The 19,802-nt window shown below is 53.3% G+C and overlaps 6 protein-coding genes across 6 annotated transcripts; 3 read left to right on the forward strand and 3 right to left on the reverse strand.

The window, feature by feature from the left end:
• Positions 1–584: 584 nt before the first annotated feature.
• Positions 585–5,294, forward strand: N657DRAFT_693868 (uncharacterized protein). The gene is made up of 5 exons (XM_062797249.1): positions 585–1,329; positions 4,269–4,337; positions 4,397–4,450; positions 4,521–4,953; positions 5,111–5,294. Exons 1-5 carry the CDS (start codon positions 1,039–1,041, stop codon positions 5,164–5,166), a joined length of 903 nt encoding a protein of 300 aa, XP_062643058.1. The 5' UTR covers positions 585–1,038; the 3' UTR covers positions 5,167–5,294.
• Positions 5,295–5,931: 637 nt separating this feature from the next.
• On the forward strand, positions 5,932–7,913 carry N657DRAFT_650404 (uncharacterized protein). The gene has a single exon (XM_062793935.1). It carries the CDS (start codon positions 5,941–5,943, stop codon positions 7,771–7,773), a length of 1,833 nt encoding a protein of 610 aa, XP_062643059.1. The 5' UTR covers positions 5,932–5,940; the 3' UTR covers positions 7,774–7,913.
• A 1,294-nt stretch (positions 7,914–9,207) lies between these two features.
• N657DRAFT_650405 (uncharacterized protein) lies at positions 9,208–9,770 on the forward strand. Its single transcript, XM_062793936.1, has 2 exons — positions 9,208–9,467; positions 9,532–9,770. Exons 1-2 carry the CDS (start codon positions 9,384–9,386, stop codon positions 9,640–9,642), a joined length of 195 nt encoding a protein of 64 aa, XP_062643060.1. The 5' UTR covers positions 9,208–9,383; the 3' UTR covers positions 9,643–9,770.
• A 1,842-nt stretch (positions 9,771–11,612) lies between these two features.
• N657DRAFT_264056 (uncharacterized protein) lies at positions 11,613–13,273 on the reverse strand. Its single transcript, XM_062786508.1, has 2 exons — positions 12,294–13,273; positions 11,613–11,928 (listed from the first exon to the last, which is right to left on the reverse strand). The coding sequence occupies exons 1-2, from the start codon at positions 13,050–13,052 to the stop codon at positions 11,704–11,706; spliced, it is 984 nt and encodes a 327-aa protein (XP_062643061.1). The 5' UTR covers positions 13,053–13,273; the 3' UTR covers positions 11,613–11,703.
• On the reverse strand, positions 12,609–14,139 carry N657DRAFT_627137 (uncharacterized protein; the record flags this gene model as incomplete). Its single annotated transcript, XM_062790808.1, has 2 exons — positions 12,609–13,561; positions 13,608–14,139. 2 exons carry the CDS (start codon positions 14,137–14,139, stop codon positions 13,101–13,103), a joined length of 993 nt encoding a protein of 330 aa, XP_062643062.1. The 3' UTR covers positions 12,609–13,100.
• A 1,514-nt stretch (positions 14,140–15,653) lies between these two features.
• Positions 15,654–18,427, reverse strand: N657DRAFT_582006 (terpenoid synthase; the record flags this gene model as incomplete). The annotated part of the gene is made up of 10 exons (XM_062789581.1): positions 15,654–15,986; positions 16,018–16,132; positions 16,206–16,263; positions 16,324–16,425; positions 16,485–16,654; positions 16,713–16,873; positions 16,936–17,683; positions 17,757–17,998; positions 18,069–18,115; positions 18,163–18,427. The coding sequence occupies 10 exons, from the start codon at positions 18,425–18,427 to the stop codon at positions 15,654–15,656; spliced, it is 2,241 nt and encodes a 746-aa protein (XP_062643063.1).
• Between the last annotated feature and the right edge of the window lie 1,375 nt (positions 18,428–19,802).

Genomic DNA, 19,802 nt, shown 5'->3' on the forward strand with positions numbered 1-19,802 from the left:
GACCCCCTGAATTCCGCCACACCTGTGGCAGGCTGAGCCTCGGCAACCCTCGTCCAACCCTAACCCGCGTTGAGAACCCCCTTTATGGGCAGCCTCCCCCTTTTTTCGTGGCCTCTGAGCAACGGCCCCATGACGGTTGCCCCTTTTACATATCGTCCCTACCTAGACAGTGAGAATCCATTACTGCTCGTCGGCTATTTCTTTGCAATAGCAGGTACAAAGGTTCACTCCTCTCCACACCACTACCTCGGCAGTTATCACACAACTAAGCGCGATTTGAAGCTATTCAGAAGCCTTTAAACGCACTAGAGGAGTATAGTTTCATCACTACTTGTACATAATATTATTATTCCTACACAGCTGTGCCCTTGGGCGTGCCGGACCTTCAACAACTTACTATACAGGAAAACCGCGCCCTCGTCTGTGATGGGCTGAGCCCATGATGGCCTCGGCAACCCTCGGCCGTGGTATCATGATAACGTCATCCTGAAGCAGGAAGTGTCTGTGTGTTTCGGAGCATATAAGAGCTGCCCTCTCTTCCTGTCATCTAGTTCTCTCTTTTCTTCTTCTTTCTCCATTCGAGGCAAACTCGTAGAGTCGTCACCAGCTAGTTGCAATATACTCCTGGGACCGTTACATTTTGCCTCGAATCCTTCTATCAATTTTTCCCGATCGGTCCGTCGGAATAGAAGCGCTTTCTCTGACCTTCAATTCTTCCTCCACCAAGTCGATTGTCCCTCAACGACGTCAAGTGCTCCCCGACGTGGAGCTCCTCCAGGGAACCGTGGACCTCGACGAGTGGCTCGTCTCGATGCGTGCGAAAATTGCGCATTGATGGAGCTGCGCTTGGTGATGAGTATGCATGCTTCCATTAGGTATACTCACACCTCGCACCCCGCCTGAAGCGGACAATGCTTCCGTACGTCAAGAGGGCACAAGAAGCCAACACCCTGTGCCGCCGATGCATCTGTCGCGCATGTGCAGAGCACCTTCGAAGATCCGAACAAGGTTAAGAAAGCTGGTCAACGCTTGACCAGGATGCGCCAGGGGAAGAGGTCGATTGCGGCATACATCCCTGAGTTTGAACGTAAACTCTTCGAAGCCCGAGCAGACCAATGGCCAGACGAGGCCCGCATTACGCTGCTTGTCGTCAGCTTGAATCGGGAGACCCAAGATCGACTCGAGGGCAAGGACTGGCCCGAGACACACACCCAGTTCACAGCCTTCCTCCGGCGCCAGGAGAGTGCGTTCGTCAGCACCTCTGACACTGCCAGCACTGTGGCAGATCGACAACTCAACGACGATCCGATGGACATCGATGTCAACCGCGTCTGAGCTAACACCTCTGTCGGACGTCCCGTTGTTACCAAGACCGCCAGAACCCCGAGCAGTCCTTCTCACGATTACTTCACGGCGCTGACGGATGGAGAGAATGGAGATGATGAAGGGTAGTCTGAAGATGGGTGACGACTTACGACAAGACGCCCACGACACAACCATTCCCCGAGGACAAGCCGGGCACCTGGAGGCAGGACATCTCAGGGCTGAATTCGGGACCGGCTAGGATGCGACATAATTGCGCAGTAGAGTAAGTCTGTGGCAGTGGCCAGGGTTCGCCGGCGAGCGAAGAGTGCCTGCACAGATCTCGTGTTGGCCTGGGTCCATAAGCAGGTTCGACCCCTGCATGGGCGGGAACACGTGGCTCCCTAGTGGTAGGAGGTCTGGCGATACGCTGGGAAAGGTCTCTAGGAGGGGGTTTGTGCCTTGAGTGGGGGGGTAATGTGATGGGCTGAGCCCATGATGGCCTCGGCAACCCTCGGCCGTGGTATCATGATAACGTCATCCTGAAGCAGGCAGTGTCTGTGTGTTTCGGAGCATATAAGAGCTGCCCTCTCTTCCTGTCATCTAGTTCTCTCTTTTCTTCTTCTTTCTCCATTCGAGGCAAACTCGTAGAGTCGTCACCAGCTAGTTGCAATATACTCCTGGGACCGTTACATCGTCGGCCGGGTGAAAAACCCATATCGACAATCAAGGAAACGATCAGTGTGCGATCCTGCAAATACAAAGTGGGAAGGCCTCTTGGCCTTCGAAGGAAAGGGTATCAGACTGCGAGCTCCAGCTCCAGCCTCCTGGCCAGACCGTACATCGGCAGTTTCCCCGAGTCCATCAGCCAGTCCAGGATCCTCCCCGTTAGCCGTGCAGCTTTGGGACTGATTCCCTGTAGAACAGAATAAAAGTCCCTTCGCGTTCTGACCTCGGCTCTCTCCCATCTTCGAGTCAACGTTGGGGCCAAACACCACATCACAAGGTGTTCGACAGTCTCTCGCCCCTCTCCACACTCGCATATAGGCGTCAGTACCTCTGGGACTCTCCTTTCGAATAAGAAAGCCCGAAGGCCTATGGCCCCGGTTCGAATCTGGATCAATAGTGAACTCGTCGCTCTGCTGAGGCCGTCGTGTCTCCTTAGGGTTTTGTCTTGGAACAGAGTCTCGTGCTGGTGGTCAAGGTCATCTGCGGGAACAAAATAAATCGGGGACCAGGTCCATTGTGGTACGTTCGTCTCGATAACTATAGGGTCGTATATTATGCCCGTCTTTAAAAGACGATGGGAGGAGGGCTTATAATACAATCCCTGGGATTATATACCGATCCGAGATCGCGGCGTCGACCCAGGCTGGCGGACAATGATCCGTGAACCCGGAATGCGGGCGGCGCATCACCGTGCCACGGGAACCCAGATTCTCACTGTTGAATTGAGTATCATTTTTAGGTTATTTTACTATAATCTGGTCATGCTACGGGTCGATATCAGCGGTCGCTGTGCCATCGGCCCGCCGTGCCGCAAGTCGTAGTGCCGCCGCCTGTTTCAACGAGTCATCATTCCATGTACCGGCCTGTGTAACAGCGCCGAAATACCGCCTGTGGATCTGTCGACTCTTGTGACCATTTGCGGGTTCAATTTCTTTATAAGCCGTGCTAATAGTGTGAAAGTTCTATAATTGAGCACCAGGAATAAACCCGGCCTTCCTCTTTCCTAGAAGATGGATATCAACACTGCTCCCAAGGTTGAGGATGAGAGGGGAATCAGAGCACAACGACTTTCACATGAGCTCGCTCCACATACGACAATAGAACTTTTCGCTTTGGACTGTGCCAGCATCTGGCATAACTGGGTATCCTTACTCTGTAACGGTCCCGGGAGTATATTGCAACTAGCTGGTGACGACTCTACGAGTTTGCCTCGAATGGAGAGAGAAGAAGAAAAGAGAGAACTAGATGACAGGAATAGAGGGCAGCTCTTATATGCTCCGGAACACACAGACACTGCCTGCTTCAGGATGACGTTATCATGATACCACGGCCGAGGGTTGCCGAGGCCATCATGGGCTCAGCCCATCACATACTCTCTCAAACTACATTTCCCCTCGAGACTTCAAGCCGAGATTCACGCTTCACTCTTGCATTCCAAGCTGTCGAAAAGGTCATTTCCACAACACATGGCGTCTTTCAGTGGCTCGCATATATACAGTTAGTACGAGTCTTCGATACCTTGAGAGAGACGATTAGAAAGGAGAGAGCATATGAGATACATAGTCGGAAGCGAGGCATCAGCGACAATAGTGTCGCTATTACCATTTACCAGAACGCTCTGGAGGGCAAGTTACAACGATGCACAATACTAGAGCGCCGGCGGATTGGCAAACAGTGGATACTACTCTCGAAGCTGTCACCACTCCTTCTCCTCCTTTATTCAACAGATGCGGAGACTATTGTGTGAGTTTTATTTCCTTTAACTAAGAGGATGGCTAATTATTTAAGTAACGCCTTTCGACGAGTTGATAATGCTGTTTTAGAGCTGGTTGGAGAGCGGGTCAGGCTCAGTTATCCATCTCATTTTGTTCGGCTCTGTATTCGGCTTACACAAGGGGCCGATGAGGCGGCTGTGTCTGGTGTTAGCAACTTACAACTACTCTGGGGCAGTATACGGCACGAAGAGAATTTTCAGTTGGACCAAGAGGTGCTGGGTGAGGAACCGCGGGGCATGCTGTTGGAAAGCCAACAGCCACGAATGTGCCGCACCGTAGTAATTGGGTACCGAAAAGATGGGCAACCGCTCAATTGATGATGATGTTCCTGTCTGTGTTCTTCCAGAAGTTCCCTGCCTGTTCCTGATCCTGAGAATCCTGGTGCCAAGCCATTAGTCACCCCTGAACTGCCCTCTCTGACCACCTGCCAAATCCAACAATGTGGCATCTTCGGTTGTGGAGGCGGAGGTTGCGGACTCGGCGGATGCGGAGGCACTTGGGGTGGGGGCGGTGGTGGTGGTGGTAGTGGCTGTAAGTTCGAATCCTGTCCTGTTCGACCGTCGGATCCTTACTGACTCCCACTGACGCAGATGGCCCCGCTGGCTGTGGTTGTGGCCTTGGCTGCAAACCCAATCCCCCTGGCGGTGGAGTAAGTTTCACGTTCTCACCCTTGTTTTTCTCCTCTTCGTGACGTTGACAATACGCGTTTGCTAGGGTGGCGGAGGATGCAACGGGCCGGACTGTCCCAAGGACGGTCCTAAAGACTGTGAGGGTAGTGACTGCGGCTGCGACGCCAACAAGAAGGTCACGCAGTACGGTGTGCTGTGCTCCAAGACGGTAGCGCTCACCACCACCATCACGGGAACCTGCTCGACGACAAAGTGCGTGACGACAAGCTGCGGCACGGCGACGACGAGCACGAGCACAACCACCAAGACGGAATCCGAAGCGGTGACGATGACGGCGATGGGCGACACGTATCCGACGGTGGATCCGGCCGGAGCCCTGGCTACGAGCGTGTACAACGACGCGCTGAGCTGGTGGTCCGTCGAGGAGGCGGCGTACACGTCCCTAGCCTCGACCACCACCTCCCAGGCCCCCGCCCCGTCGTCGACGCTCGGGGCCAGGTGCAACAACAACGCCGAGTGTGCGTCCAAAACGTGCCCGAGCGGCCAGTCGCCCGGTTGCTTGCAGGCCACAACAATAACGATCCGTTCCCCACGTGCCGGTGTATGGGTAACAAGCCGGTGCCGCCGCACGGCACTCTGTGCCAAAGTGTGACCACCTGCAACGATTGGTACCAGTGTTCGTCGGGTCAGACCATGGCATGCCAGCCGGCAAGCGATTCGAACGGGTTTAATGTTTGCGTTTGCGTTTGAGCGGACGGGACTTGGCCGTGAAGAACGGGCGAGACCAAGCGCCTGTAAAATATACCTATCAAGTAACTAGAGATAGATAGGCGACCAATTCATTGTATTTGGAGGTCATGGATAAAAGCCAAATCTAACATTCCGGCACTTGCGTTCGGGAGGAATAATTATTGCCAACTGTGGCGGATGGTAAAGACCGAGCTAATATAAACCGCTGGCAGCCTGAGAGGTATAAATTCGAATAACTTGAAACGTGTTGAATTTTTGGGCTTTTTCTGAGGCCTGAGAAGGTGGGAGGGTGGACCGGAGGAAGCCTTTTGCGCCCGCAGAAACTCTTGTATAAATCCAGGTGGGGTGCCAATTCGTGCATACCGTACCCCGTATGTACCGCTAAGAGGTTTAGCGGCAGGCGGATGGCAGGGTTGGGTTACAATTATACAATCCAACTCTAGTAAGTTCGTTAGCCCACCACACGCCAAAGGAAAACACACAACTTTACAGACAAATAGCCAATTTTTACATAGAAAAAACAGTCTTACTGTACTCTCGGTCCATTTTTCTGCTTTTTTCTGGCGCTCTTGGATATTTTTTGGTCATGTTTTGAAAAATGACCAGGACCCCTGTCTGAAGAACCAGACTAACAAACCTACTGTAACTTTCCAGGGCCGCCATGCCCGCAGGACTTGCCGCTGCTCATTTCCACCCAATCCCAGTCCTGCTGCAGAGAGATCCAAAACAACCACTGATTGTGAAGACGGACAACCATGGCTCCGGGACGCTCGCTTTTCAAAGTCCTCGGCATTGGTGCCGGGCGACCCTGGCGCTCTGCCTCGACCATCACCGCGCGCAAGCCCAAGCCGGCAGACCCAGGACGACGGTCGTTGTGCGACCTACCTGATGAGATCATCATGTTGATCATCCAACACGTGCAAGATATCAGCCCCGGAACCGTCGTTGTCCTGGCTTCGGCGAGCTCGCTCGTCTACACCAAGGCCCGCTACGTCCAACACCGGCACGTCGCCATCAGTCTCAAGTTGAGCAAGGCCAAGAATGAGATTGCCTTCCTGAAATACCTCTCCTCCAACGGCTTGTTGCCCGCCATCCGCTCCCTTCGGTTTGTCGAGCTCGCCGACACCGAGCAGAAGGGCTACCAGTTTCCGACGCCTCTGTACGGCCTGATCGACCAGATGACTGGCCTCCTTGATATCCACTTGGACGCATTCTGCTACCCCGTCCCCGCATCACTACTCGAGAATCTGAAAGGGCGTACTCGAGTCCGACTTCATTTTTCTGTCACGACCTTCAATGAGCAGACCGCAGCCATTGTAGCCCGCGAATTCACCAATCTGACAGGCAGCCCGAATCTTTATTCACTTCGGGCCGACATCCAGTACATCCCCGCCAAGCAATGCATACAGACGACTCGGCCATTGAAACAACTTTTATTATCATGTCTCAACCTGCGCAAGCTCTCCCTTGACATTTACAGGCAGCGCGAGGGCTGCCTACGGTATGAACCTTGCGTCGAGTACTGCGGCCTTGGTCTGGTGGGCGATGAGCAGTTGCCTCCATTCGAGGAACTCGTTCTCCTCGAATACCCCTGGGGCCGTGATGGGAGTTCTGGCTTCCCATGGGGTGTCAAAGGGTATCCCGGCAAGAAAGATGAAGTCGAGCAAGACTACTGGGCCAGCCATTGTGACTGGTCCCATCTACGCCGACTGGTTGAACCTAAGGGCTCGCTAGCACACCGGATCGCGCAGCAGCTGACGGCGCTGCATGAAGTTGACCTTTGCTCGACTCACGAGTTCCCGACTATCTACAAGCACGACGAACGAGCCATGATACACTTCTTGGAGACCATCCCCTCCATGCTCGACTCCATCACGGTGCCCAACTTTGCGTCTCTCAGCACTACCCCCATCATTAGACACGGATCCCGTCTGCGCAGTCTAGAACTTGTCTGTCCCGTGCCTTACTGCCCTGGGCCGCCTGAATCTCGATGGACCGAGGGCATAGCCGGCATTCAAGCCCTCACGGAGCTCCGAGACGGACTCCCACGGCTCGAACATCTCAGCATTCACCTTGCCGCCGACGGCAACGACTGGTCGTACCCCACGCTAGACATAGTAGCTGGTTTTCCGCGCCTACGGTCGGTCAAATTCAACACCGCCTTGGCCGTTCCCCGGAGCGACGTCGACGCCCCGGCACCTCCACATGTCACCGCAGCATCCGCCGAATCTCTCTTGCGCTACATGCGTGAGCGCTCGACCACCGAGCCGCCGTCTCTGCAGCGGTTGCATCTTGTCTCCGACAATGGGTGGAGTGACCAAGGTGGCGTATCCCCGGCCAGGGCTAACGCGACGGGCATCGTCTGCCAGGTTAGCCACGACGATCGCGACTGGACAGTGACGTGCACCAAGCTAGGCGAGGCGCTCAACGAAAAGCTGCGGCGCGTCGTCAGAGCTGGCGAGGCACCTTCGCCCGCGGACATGGCCAGGATTGACTTTAAGGTTGCGCTGGAAGGGCCGATATCCAGTTCAGTGTATTGGGACATGCAGAAATCTGACCCGGGTCCGCACGGCGCCTTGTTTGGCTAACGGATCCTTCTGCTTTCTATGGTATATAGGTAGTGAGCCGGTGTCATACACGGCAAGCAGAAGGATCAAGGCTGCGTTGTATGCTCTACTGTATTGTCAAGACGCCGCATCTCGTATCAGTACCACACTGACCGCGAATCCGAAGCACGCTTGAATCCATACTTTCCAAACTCGTAGGACAGTATTTTCTCAGCTATAGCAGTATTACCATATAGATCAAGAGCCCTAGAAGAGTTGGTATCCAGAGTATAGGAATAGAATCTAGGAAGCTTCAGGCCATTTTCAGCTCCACTACGTCTTCCCTCCCTAGCTCATTCGCAAGTGTCTAGCCATTTCAATAACATAGGAAACCCTCAACAACCGCAAAGCCTCCATGCATCTTAGTATACCGAAGATACTTCCAGCTTTGCACCATGTTTAGACAGCGATCCGCCGCAATGATCTAGACCAACTATAGCCTATGCTAAGCATAAGAAAAGTCTATCTAATGAATATGAACGGAAATGGAAGTTCACTTTTCGTGCAAATAGCCTTCCAAATACGACGCCATGTCTTTGTGCACACTAACTTATGCAAGGCATATATGAGCAGTTCTTGTGAGAATATGAATATGCAGCAGAGATCCAACACCTTCTATTAATATCTGGCGGGGCAATTTTAAGAACAGATCAGTGTGCAAGGACGAACTCTGGCGCCAAGCATACCAAGCCACTTATGACCCAAGGATACTCCGGGGGTACTCTGGTTGTCATAAGAACTGCCGTTAATACCTAGCGCTTTCCGGTGAGGGGAAGACGAGAGCGGCACCCCCATTCCTGAGGCGCTCATCTACCGCGAGGACCAGCAACGGGGGTTCAAGAAAGAGGCCGGGGTTCAAGTCATACATGTGGCGGGGATTGACCGAAGCTGACCGGGCCTGATCAGACCTGAATGTGGCCACTCTGCCAGCTCAGCCAGATTGAACAACAAAGACTTACGAATAGATTTGCCACTGGAAATATGCCTAAGAACCACTAACACAGACGGAGAGACATACAAGCAATACAGTCAAGACGGGGCAATCCTCCTTTCTTGCCTCACTCTACCAAGTCTCCTCTTTCTTGTTCGAATCCACCGAATCCAGCGTGCAGCGCTTCTGACAGGTTCTTACGCCCCAGTGCCCGTAAACCGGTTCCGCGTATCTCAGAGTGGGCCGGCAGCCCACTCGCAATCCCGGGTATCAACCCCGTAAGAGAAGGAAGGGCTTGTTCGAGCGGCCGAGTATGCCACAGGCCGACGTCATGTGGAAGCTTCGTATCGTAGCAACACGGAATCGCTCATGAAGCTTCTTGGCGAAAACTAACCGTGACGACTTTCTACGCCATCGGGTCTATCACATGATGTTAGGATCGCGATGCTGCGCACAGTCAAAGTTAATACTCTAGTCTCGATGATGCCAGAGAAGACGACCAAGCAAATTGTTAAGAGTACATCTCGCCCTCTAACCCCTGCTTTCACCTTATCATTCGACTTCAACAACAATACCAAACTCGAACCATCCAGTACCAATCTTCAACATCCAACACCGCAGTCAACACAAATAAGACATCTTCAAGCCCAACTCAACCAACATGCCTCGCTACGGTGACGGACCATCTGACGATGCCATCCCCAAGGCTGCGCACAACATCATTTACGGTGCGGGACCGGAACAGGTAATCATTTAAATCCAAAAAGGTCTCTCTCCACATACCCATGAGCTGCTAATCCGCCCAACAGTCTGACCACGTCGCTCGCGCTGACAAGACGGCGCCGCTATCAGAACACGAAAAGGGACTCGGCCTGGAATCCGAGCGCTTGTACTCAAGCGCTGGTGATATCAGTCGGTAATTCTAAGCCAAACGAATCATATGAGAGCTGGCGAAAATATTGGAGTATCTCCATTCAGGTACAGAAATACGTGCAGCATAAGTAGGGCGAATCATTGTTTTCACGCTGGTCACATACAACAGGACTTGTAAGAGCCTCACCAGACCCCAACGAGATCATGCCAGCCACAGAGAAGACCAGCCCTCGAGGTCCTGACATTGCTTTACACAGGCTCCAGCTCTCGCGGAATACTTCCGAAAAACATGTCCTCCTCACACCTAATCCAACCCACTCTTCTCTGTACCGTGAACTAATCAGGCCGATGCCGACTGCAACCAACTGAGTCGGGCACGCAAGTTCCGCTCGCTCAGCCACTGGCACCCTTATAGCCCTGCCCACTTTGATGCGTGTTACCTTGAGGCGTCTGCTGTTGAACTGAACTGGCTCCTTGGCACCTGGATTCAGGGGCTGGGCACGGTTGCCCAATGCAGTAAGCGTGGAAGACTCGTCACCCACCCAAAGCAGGGTCTGGCGAGGGTCCCGAAGTCCTCGGTTCTTTCAAGCAACACACACACATGACGCATGGTTCAGACAGCCAATTCAAGCTTCATCTTGTGCCTCAATTGATGCAGTGTCACCTGGTTGGTCTATGCCTATTCGAGCCTGTAACTGTTGCTGTCCAACATCTGCACGGTGATTTCTGTCGCCGGAACCACACTAACCATAACCGCCTAACCAACTTCACAAGCCTCGCATGCCCCTGATTTCAAGGTAATTGGTTACGCAAACACTATAACCAAGATGTGTTACTGCTATCAACACATTGAAACATTTCTCCGTTTTCCCCGCCGAAAGACTGGACCTGCAAGATCTTGTAGTGTGGTGCCCCCATGAAAGGGCAGGCATTTCTTTACCCTTTCGAGGTGTCGTGGTGGTGCGATCCCCATAGAAAGGCAGGCATTTTTCTTCCGCCTTCCGGGTGTCGCAGTAGTACCCCCATAAAAGGGCAGGCATTCTCTTTTACCCCTCTAAGTCTAGGAGATCCGATCCAGGCCGCCTGATTGGGACGGCTGGGGCCTCCACAGCCCTCGGCGGTGCACTAATGGGTGGTGATTGGCCTTAGGCTATCTTATAAGTGTTAAAATCTTACATGATCTTATTGGCTAACTCCAATATCGTTGTCCTACATGTAGATGGACTTCAGATCCTCAACAAGTTGCCTAGTGACCATACTCTAAACATCAGTATAGTAACTACCTTGTCTAATTTTTCCGACTCTTCAAGGTGGGCGGAATGACACCTACAATGCGAGATCTGACGACAATGACGGGCTCTTTCGCTACAGTACGTGTCGAAAAGTCTGGAGCACCCCACATTACAGTGATTAAACGCGCGTCGCCACATCCAACCTCCCATGATCAATATTCCAACCAACAGAACTGCAGCCCACCATGTTCAATTTGGCCGAGCTTGGTGCCAAATTGACGGTCGGCCGTCAACCAGGCCAAAAGCGATCACCCGCTGCACGTGCAGCCATTGCTGGTGCCGTGCAGCGGGGGCTAGCCAGACGGCTGTTGCCAACGCGTTTTCCATCAGCCGTCGTGCAGTCCAACTGTCACTTCAACGCTTCGAATCTTCTACCACCTTTGAATCCAAGCCTAGAACTGGCCGGCCAAGAATTCTTACACGTCGGGAGAAGCGGTACATCATCCAACTTGCAAAGCGGAAGCCATGTCTCACAACACAACTGCTCACCAATACAGTTGATGCTCGGATGTCTCGATCGACAGTACGCGGAGTTCTCCACCATCATCGAATGCGCAAGCGGCGTGCACAAAATATAATTCCATTGACAAAGGCTGAAGCAATGGCCAGATATAAGGTTGCTTGTCTTTGGTAAGAGAATCTCGAGGCGATAATGCGAGTAAGTGACTGAAGTTTACCCCTGAGTTTACTAACTGACCTCTAGACGTCTACGTCTAGTGGATCAGGGAGACCGTTTCCTCCCTGGTCGTCAGAAGTGAGCCGCATTCCTCACTATCGTCCGCGGGTCCATCTTGGGTGGTATATCAGCGAGTACTGCTAACTCGGAGAGGCTGAGAGGGCGGAGTGCGAGGTAGCAACCGCCAGGACGCCCTCACAGTATTGCGGGTCTCTTCTCATCCCTTTCTCGATCCTGGCCATCATATGATTATATAGCTGCGACAAGCCAGGAGGGATCTCTTTGATGATATCGACAGCGTACGTTCCATGCACGTAGCTGAGAGTCCTATCTTCTGCGTCGAGTGCTTTGAACGCGAGAGCCACCTGTTGAACTGAGTGGGTTCCTTGGCACCAAGATTCACGGACTGAGCAATGATGTTCAATGCGAGACTCTCAGTCAACACAGATCCATCACAATGACGCAGTTTCTGACATAAACGTCATATCATCGCACACTGTCTCTATATACGGGGGGTAATTCCCCTGGGAGGATTAGAGAGGACAATTTGTTCCAAAAAAGAAAAGGGACATTCTGAGGCACCCTAACCCACTATCTTGATCCTTCATTTGTGTGGTCACTCTGGAATCGTGACTCCAATTCAAGCTTCATTTCATACCTCAATCTATTCAATACCACTTGGTTGATCTAAGCTTACTCGAGCATGTAACTGTTGGCTGCCCAACACCACCCAAAGAAACGTGTTCTCGGCTCGTTGGCGAACTTCCACCGCGACCCTCGCCAAAACGCAGTCATCATATCTCTCTCTTGTCTTGAGGATAGAGAGCTTGTGGTCGATGTATGCATTGACGGGACCTTCCAGCTGTTGAGCATCTAGCTCCACCAAGGAACCTGCCGTATCCGGAGTCTTGAGTTCGACGGTTGGACGGCTCGAGACCAGCCACTTCACTTTGTCGGAAAGAGCAAGGGAAGATGTGATGAGTTTGATAAGGTCTGCGGGGTCTTGCTGGCACTCGTCAAGAGCGTCAATGACGAAATACATCGGGGATAAGTCAGGGTCTTTCAGCATGCTCTCGAAGGCATTAGACAGAGCAATAAATGTAGTGTCGCCTTGGAAAAGAGAAGAACCTGCGTTCTTATGCTTCGATCGTAGGTGGGAGATAAGATGCGGTTGCTGAACAAGCAGCAACCAGATCAGAGACCTTAGGGTGGCCGTTGCGCTGTTCAAGGCCGTGTCTGTGCCCTGACAGAAAAAGTGTGACACGCAGGGTGCAAGCTTGGCGGATCGACTCGAGAGTTCGCGAATAATGCCCATTATGAGCATCGTCTTCCCGGTTCCAGCATGACCCTTAACCCACAGCAGGCGACACGACGGAAGGGCAGAGCCATTTTCGCTCCAACTCGTGAATGCTGCGTATACCTCTGTATCGAGGATGCACTTATAGGCCCCATCCAAAAGCGCATCCTTATTCTGCTCAATCTTCTTCATATCATCTTGCGGATCCACCGCGAAGAGGCTTCGGAGGCATTCTACGTCCTAGTCGTCCCTCCGCATCTCCTTCTGCAGCGCGATAAAGTCTCGAATGTCTTGACCGATGGCTTCCAGTAGCTCCGCCATTTGTTTGGCACGCTCGGGGAGTTCGCGCCGAAGGCTCCCCGCTTTGATTTCATCGAACTGGCCCCAGTCGTTAAGGAATTTTTCCGCGTCCTGGCCAGCGTCCAAGCAGCTGTCCCAATGGTCCCAATTCACAAGGGCGCGGAGAAAGACGACACCCTGGTGTCGGTAGTAGGAGCAGACACTTTTTATCTGGTATAGGAGGAGAGCCTTGTAGAGCGCGATAACCCTCGCTTGCAGCAGGGGCGGGATCCACTCAAGAGACTCGTCGACGTGATCCTTTTTCAAGAGATGTTCGGACAGGGCGCAATACCAATCTATTCCGGAGACGACGTGTATGATGCCGGCAAGGTTAGATCTTCTTTCGCAGGATTCAGGAGGATCTAGACAGAGGTCAGTGGACAGAGCCGGGCCTTGCAATGGGCCGACTTGCCTGCAATGCGACACAAACACCAGCCCAGGGAAGCGCAGCCTGCGGAATGTTCTGGATAGCTGCATCGATAATTGGCTTCGCCGAGAGAATAAACTGGGCTACATCGCCGACTCCCTTGGTAATCTTCGACGGCGTAGAAATATTCGCCTGACCTTTCCCCAACAGCTCGCTCATGTGTACCTGTCGCTGGATCGGGTCTTTAATTTCGGCCGATAGGTCGGTGCTACAATCGATGTCCGACGCTATCATCAGGATTTTCACGTATGACCTGACAAGTTCTGCGGTGTCTGCGTCCTCCTCGAGGCTGCCGTACGCGGCGTTCCAGAGAGTCTGGGATACGGAAAGCGCTGGGAACTGTTGCCCTTCAGATTCGGGCGCGGGTGGCTCTCTAGCTAGAGGTTCGACAAGCAGGGCTGGAGATAGAACGTGTGATGTGGTGGCTGACGCTTCAGCTTCTTTGGCTCCCTCCGTGGTGGCCTGCACCGCCGTCGCATCGGCGCCGGACGGATCGACATGGATTTGCAGCATCGTTGGACGGCGTTTTCGTGCTGTGGCTGTCTCGCGGTTTGGAAGACCGGGCCGCTGCTGGAGATGTGAGTTTCAAGACCGCCGACTTTGGCGTCCCGTCTCACATACTGGTAGATGGTGTGCGCGAGGGGGCCGGCGTAGGCTGTACGACGTCCGAAAACGCGCGCCAACCCGCCCTGAAGCGATTTCCTAAACCGAACTGTTATCGAGCTATCCAGCTTCGACCAAGTCCGACGTCTGGCAGCTTGCAGCTATCGTCTTTTTCACGTATACCAACACATACATCTTCCAGGTCGGCTTCCAGTTTTTCGTCTATCTCTCTTCTCTTGTAGTCCTGCATCACGGCCCGATCCCCAAGCACTGGAAGGGAAAATTCGTCTGGAGCAAGTACGGCACAGTGCTATCGTTCCGGTCCTCTCTTGTGATCAGCCCTGATCGCGATGGCCGCAAAAGCCCGATCCTCGGCGGCTTCGGCTCACCAGTCGAATCCGTATGAGAAGTAGTTTCGAGGGCCTGGCGGCTTATGTAGGCGGAGACGATCTGGGGATGGGGATGGCGGGCGTCGGCAGCGGACCAGGCGGCTCGAACAACGGTTGCCGGCTGTTGTTGGCGGAGCGATCTGCGAACGAGCACGATGGGGACGATGTGCAAAGCCTGGAGAAACGCCGGCTGCTTTCCCCAAGCCAGACTGGTGATTTGACGACAAGCAGCCGACACAGTCGGGTCCCGAGGAGCGCATCGTTAAATCGGCCCTTTACCTCTCGGTATCGCAGCGGGATGAGCTGACGCTTCTGATGCATGACATGGTTGCTTGGGAACCTAGTCGCCGCATCTCTGCTGCGGAAGCAGAAACTCGTCTCAAAGCGGGGGTATCTTCCTCGCTTGGGTGAAGAATTCTTAAGGAGTAAGTAAATCACGCACCTCGGAGGATGTCGGGACAATGGGCTTCACCTGGTTAATGGCGAGCCAGACTACATGTCAAATAACTATTATGGTGCCCGACCTCGGTTGACATATGGTTAGATTGAACGACCATTCCTAACAACAGGTTTTCATCCTGTTGGAATGACTAACAGCCACGTATCCACGGTTATCACTCAGATGAGAGCTTACAATAGTAGGTTTTGATCCCTCGTGAGCGACCCAGAAGTGATTGATTGAAAGGTGGTGATGAATAAAGATACTTCCTTAGCCCTCTCTTTTTCGCAACTGGGTCGGACCCGTCTAGAACCAATAAGTAGCTCGTTGCCCAGCACTCGGTCGCCCCTTAAATTCGCTTAGCTCTATCCTCGGGCTCTCCAACGGCGGCGTGAAGGGCGAGCGGCTATATGTCTTCCTTGATCTCTAATGGGAGGGAGGTGAAAGACACTGTCATTGTGCGAGCGGCGTTGGAACACTGCCGGATGTAGATTGGCAATTTGATGAGACTTGGGTTGAGGACAACAAAGGCTTCGAAATCTGTGAATTACTTCTCGAGGAAGAGTCCGGTTGGGCTCTCAATCTGCAGCCCGTGCTTATTGGACGCTGAGCCGCTGCATGCAGAGCCGGAGCATCCAGTTTTCCCAACTTGTCAATCGCTCCAATTCTCTAATCGAGCGATCAATCTGCGACTCGAGCGCTTTAAGCGTTTGCCGTGTATACTCAAAGCTCTTGGAGTCCTTGAGACGCTGCAGCACCAGCTTTTTGTGTGAATCGCTTATGCAACCCGCGACCGACTCGCGCCGCTGTTCCAGAATCTCACGGACTTGCAGTGCCATATGATGCGGGGCGTTGTTGAGGTGGTGGACAAGGGGGAACGAGAGCTTGCCCTCGTCCAGATCTTCACAGAACCCCTTTTGTTTTGTGTACTGCATCAAAGTTAGTAGGCTGATACACTACTTGATAATCTGAAATCCAAAAACTTGCCTCGTCCGAATTGAGATTCTCGTAGTCGTCTCGGATCTGGAAATAGATGCCGACCTTATCTACCAAATTGTCGATTACGGAAGATACTCTTTAAGCAAATGAACTTGATCAGCACTTGTTCGCACATAGCTGTCTTATGTCCAGGGAAGGTGGTCACTTACTCCAAGGGCAGACGACTGCACATCAGCCGAGAGAGTAACCGAAACAAGCCGCCGGTCTCTATTCGAGTCCCCAATCATTAGCATTGAATTATACCAGCAAAGCTATATGGAAACATACTCTTCGAGACCATTTCTAGATATTCCTCCTCTGTTGGACACGATATATGGCGAGTCCAATACAGATCGTAGCTCTGCCCAATATGAAGGTCACGCAGTTGCTCTAGAAGAAGCAGGAGTCAGCAGTCATACTCAAGTAGCGTCATCTTGAAATAAACTCACCAAAGGCAATGTCAGTAGCACCAGGTACGCATTCCGACAACTTGTGTGCCTTTCTCATGGCCTCGACAATAGCAAAGCTAGCCGAGTTGATGGTCTGCGGGACACCAAAGACGCCATGAGCCGTAGGAAAGCCCCGTCTGAGTTCTGACCCGTCCTCAATGTCATCGAGCCTGCATAGGGGATATCATCAGCTGCGGTCACACCAGGTTGTATTGAGAAAAGGTGCACGCATACATCAATGAAGCAGTATGTAGGTCACCAACCACCTCCTTGATCTGTATCAGCGTGTCCTCCGGCAGACACGCCCAGAGATTCAGTGCGTCGGCGAGCGTGTCCCGCACTCCCTTTGAGGGCAGAGACCGGACGTAATCGAACGGTGCCTCGAGATGCTGCGGAGTCAGCTTGTTAGCAAAACATACCGATGTCCTGCCTCTTGGCGCCAAATGCTTACCTCGAGTACCAGACATTCCCTAGTCGGCAGCAAAAGGCCCGGTTTGGCATCCCCACGGGCGTCATCCGGCGCCGTCATGACGCTAGACATGGACGATGAGCGAGACACGGTACTACCGTGCGACGGCGCCGTCGAGTGCACGTCCGAGTCGCCCGACTGGCGCGATACTGTGGAAAATACCGACAGCGTCCGCCGCCCTTGGTGCTTCTCATCACTACAGGCCCCACTACCGGCCCCGGCATCGTCCCCGCCAGCACCGGCCGCGCTGGCTGCCGCCTTCTCCCTCGCTCTCCACTCTGCACTGATGGCATCTTCGAGCCCCGCGTTCGGATCATACCGAAACTCCGGATAGTACCTTGGGCAGCGCAGGCTCCACACCACGTTCCCGCTGATCTGGTATGTCAGTCCGCGCAGGTAGCGGTGCAGGTCCTCCCGCTGCGGGTGTGCCCTCCGGAACTCGTCGCACAGCTCCAAGAAGCGATGCTCGTACCGGTTTGTCGCTTCCCGGACCAGTTGCTTGGCCTCGTTCGGGCTGACCCCGCGCCAGCGCATGAACAGCCACACGGCGTTGATGAGCTTCGCACCGGAGGGCCTGTTCTGCGCCTCGGCCCACTCGCGGTCGAAGGAGAACCAGTCGTTGGACAGAGCTAGGGAGGCGAAGCAACAGCGTTTAATGTCGGCGAAGAGGGCGTCTTCTTCCTCGGTGAGAGTCATGCCCATGCCGAAGAGCATACAGGCTTCGACCCAACTAATTCCACATCAGTAACGGTGGCGGTGAGGGGATTCCTGATTAGGAGAGATTGAACCAAGGTTAGACTCACTACGCTGCGCAGTCGACATTACGGAAGTCGAGGTACTCTTCGAGGTCGGCAAAATCCTTTTCCTTGTCCCGGATCGTGGTCGACAGGAACGTCTTCCAAGTGTCCATGATTTTCGCGGCGCAGACTTTGTCGGTGGCATTCAGCTCCCATATCATCTTGGCCTGGAGCTGTTTCCTCCCCGTTCTGATTTTTTCACTCATTGTTTGGCGCTTGCCCAGGGTGAATTCGTCATCGCCTGCGGACTGAGCAACCCGTCAGAGTACTGTCTCTGCTAGATAATACATCTTGACTATCGAGGGGTCCGGCACTCACGTTCTCCGAGTCTAACCCCTCCACGACGGTGTCGTGGATGAACGCATCTGGTCCCGTCAGCTTCTGTACTATTGCCCTCGAGTGCGGAACCTACACTCAATTATGTAGGCAATCAGCTTCAACCGCTCCGGCTTACACAGTGGCAGCACCAGAGAAGTGAAATTCCCGTCAAAAGGGTTGCACCCGCCAAACTCGCGAGCAGGTCCGATATACTTAGCCCAGTCTCTCCGGGCCTCGTAGCAGCCGGCGTTGTCCAGGGTTTCGTATCGGTGGCGCTTGAGAGGGTAGCCCTGGCAGAAGCCATGAGTGGCATACTGTGCGAGGTCCAGGGTCTCGGCCGTGCGTTCATCTTCGTCCATGGCGGGGTCAAATCAACGAAGGCAGGGCAAGGTTGGTGAAAGCGGGATGAACTGGGAATACCCAAGCTTTGTTCGCGCAGAGTGAGTCCCTGAACCGGTGAGTAGTTTTTGTATTAGGTAGGCGTAATGTAAGACGGGTAGGTAGACATATACCATAGTTGCTGATAGTTGGAGACTTGATCTGCTGGGACTGTGCTCTTTTTATATACTGGATGATTTGGATGGAAAACACCTACGTCATGATATGTTGTTTTTCATCATGTCTGGCGTGACAAGTGGGGAAGAATGAAGGTCAGGCCCGATCAGGCTTTACAGACAATCAGAATCTACAGGTAGCATCCCATTTTCTTCTCTAAGAGATAGGTACCTAGGTAGTCGTACCTGGGTTCCCTTCTGGCTGAAGTCGAACCGGCACCTGAGACATCAGTTGACAAACACCAAACCCCAAGACACAATTCACCCATGCGATCCTCTTTCTTGCAGTTCTTATGACGACATGCACCGGCGCTGGGTGATACAGCGCTGCGGTCGAGCAGCTTCGACGGGCTCTCTATTGGCGGGGCGCCTGAGACAGGATCGTCGCCGGTTTCAGTCGCACGGTGCCGATCAGCAAGACCGGCGCGCGATCTTCTATCCACTCTTCTCCTCTGAACGACAAAGCTGTTCGTCAGTTGCCCTCCCAGCCCCAACCCGTTCCGGTGGTACGGGACGTGGACTTAACTCTGTGGCGTCGGCATTGACGTAGCATATGTGAACGTTTTGGGTCTCCATTCCCAGCAGTGTCCAAACCTTGGTTAGGGACCATTGGCACCTCCTCGACAAACAAGATCTTGATCGGAGGCACGAAGGTGTGTAGGAGTATTGAGCCGACCGACGCCTGGGCCGTGGAACCTTCAAGTCACACAGCTGGCAAAGAAACGTAGACCTGAGGTCGTCTCAAGTCAGAAATCAGCCAGACCAAGGAAGCGAACAGAGAACTTGAGCGGACACAGGCACTAGACTTAGAAATCACGACCGATTAACCTGTGGCATGCCGATCCTCAGCTGGAGACCTGGGACGGGCATCAGGCAAGGATCTAACCTGCCAGACGAAATGTTGGGATTAACAGTCATCGAATCACAATATGTCAGCTACAAACTAATCGTCCCGCGTCTCGGTCCTCAAAGGCAGGTCCGGCACAATCCCTTCCGTTCCGTCATCCCATCCAGGCCAATCAGTACAACCAGAGTATGGCTATAAGGCTACACTATAAAATGGGCATATCACAATCCTCACGCGTATAGGGGGCGGCGCTCATACACTATATATGCAACTACGCTATGTTGGGATGGGGTATATTTGGGGGTTGTCGTAACCGGAAATAGCGGATGACCG

This window comes from Parathielavia appendiculata, assembly GCF_033297405.1.
Source record: "Parathielavia appendiculata strain CBS 731.68 unplaced genomic scaffold N657scaffold_29, whole genome shotgun sequence".
NCBI classification, from domain to species: domain Eukaryota; kingdom Fungi; phylum Ascomycota; class Sordariomycetes; order Sordariales; family Chaetomiaceae; genus Parathielavia; species Parathielavia appendiculata.

Bases quoted from the DNA above. Each gene is read 5' to 3' on its own strand.
- N657DRAFT_693868 (XM_062797249.1), top strand. From the start codon at position 1,039: ATGCGCCAGGGGAAGAGGTCGATTGCGGCATACATCCCTGAGTTTGAA. The intron at 1,330-4,268 runs GTCTGAGCTAAC...TCGGTTGTGGAG, and splicing joins TGGACATCGATGTCAACCGC to GCGGAGGTTGCGGACTCGGC. The intron at 4,954-5,110 runs GTGCGTCCAAAA...GATTGGTACCAG, and splicing joins GTGCAACAACAACGCCGAGT to TGTTCGTCGGGTCAGACCAT.
- N657DRAFT_650404 (XM_062793935.1), top strand. From the start codon at position 5,941: ATGGCTCCGGGACGCTCGCTTTTCAAAGTCCTCGGCATTGGTGCCGGG.
- N657DRAFT_650405 (XM_062793936.1), top strand. From the start codon at position 9,384: ATGCCTCGCTACGGTGACGGACCATCTGACGATGCCATCCCCAAGGCT. The intron at 9,468-9,531 runs GTAATCATTTAA...TCCGCCCAACAG, and splicing joins ACGGTGCGGGACCGGAACAG to TCTGACCACGTCGCTCGCGC.
- N657DRAFT_264056 (XM_062786508.1), bottom strand. From the start codon at position 13,052: ATGAAGAAGATTGAGCAGAATAAGGATGCGCTTTTGGATGGGGCCTAT. The intron at 11,929-12,293 runs GTGGTGTTGGGC...TCAGTTCAACAG, and splicing joins CCGAGAACACGTTTCTTTGG to GTGGCTCTCGCGTTCAAAGC.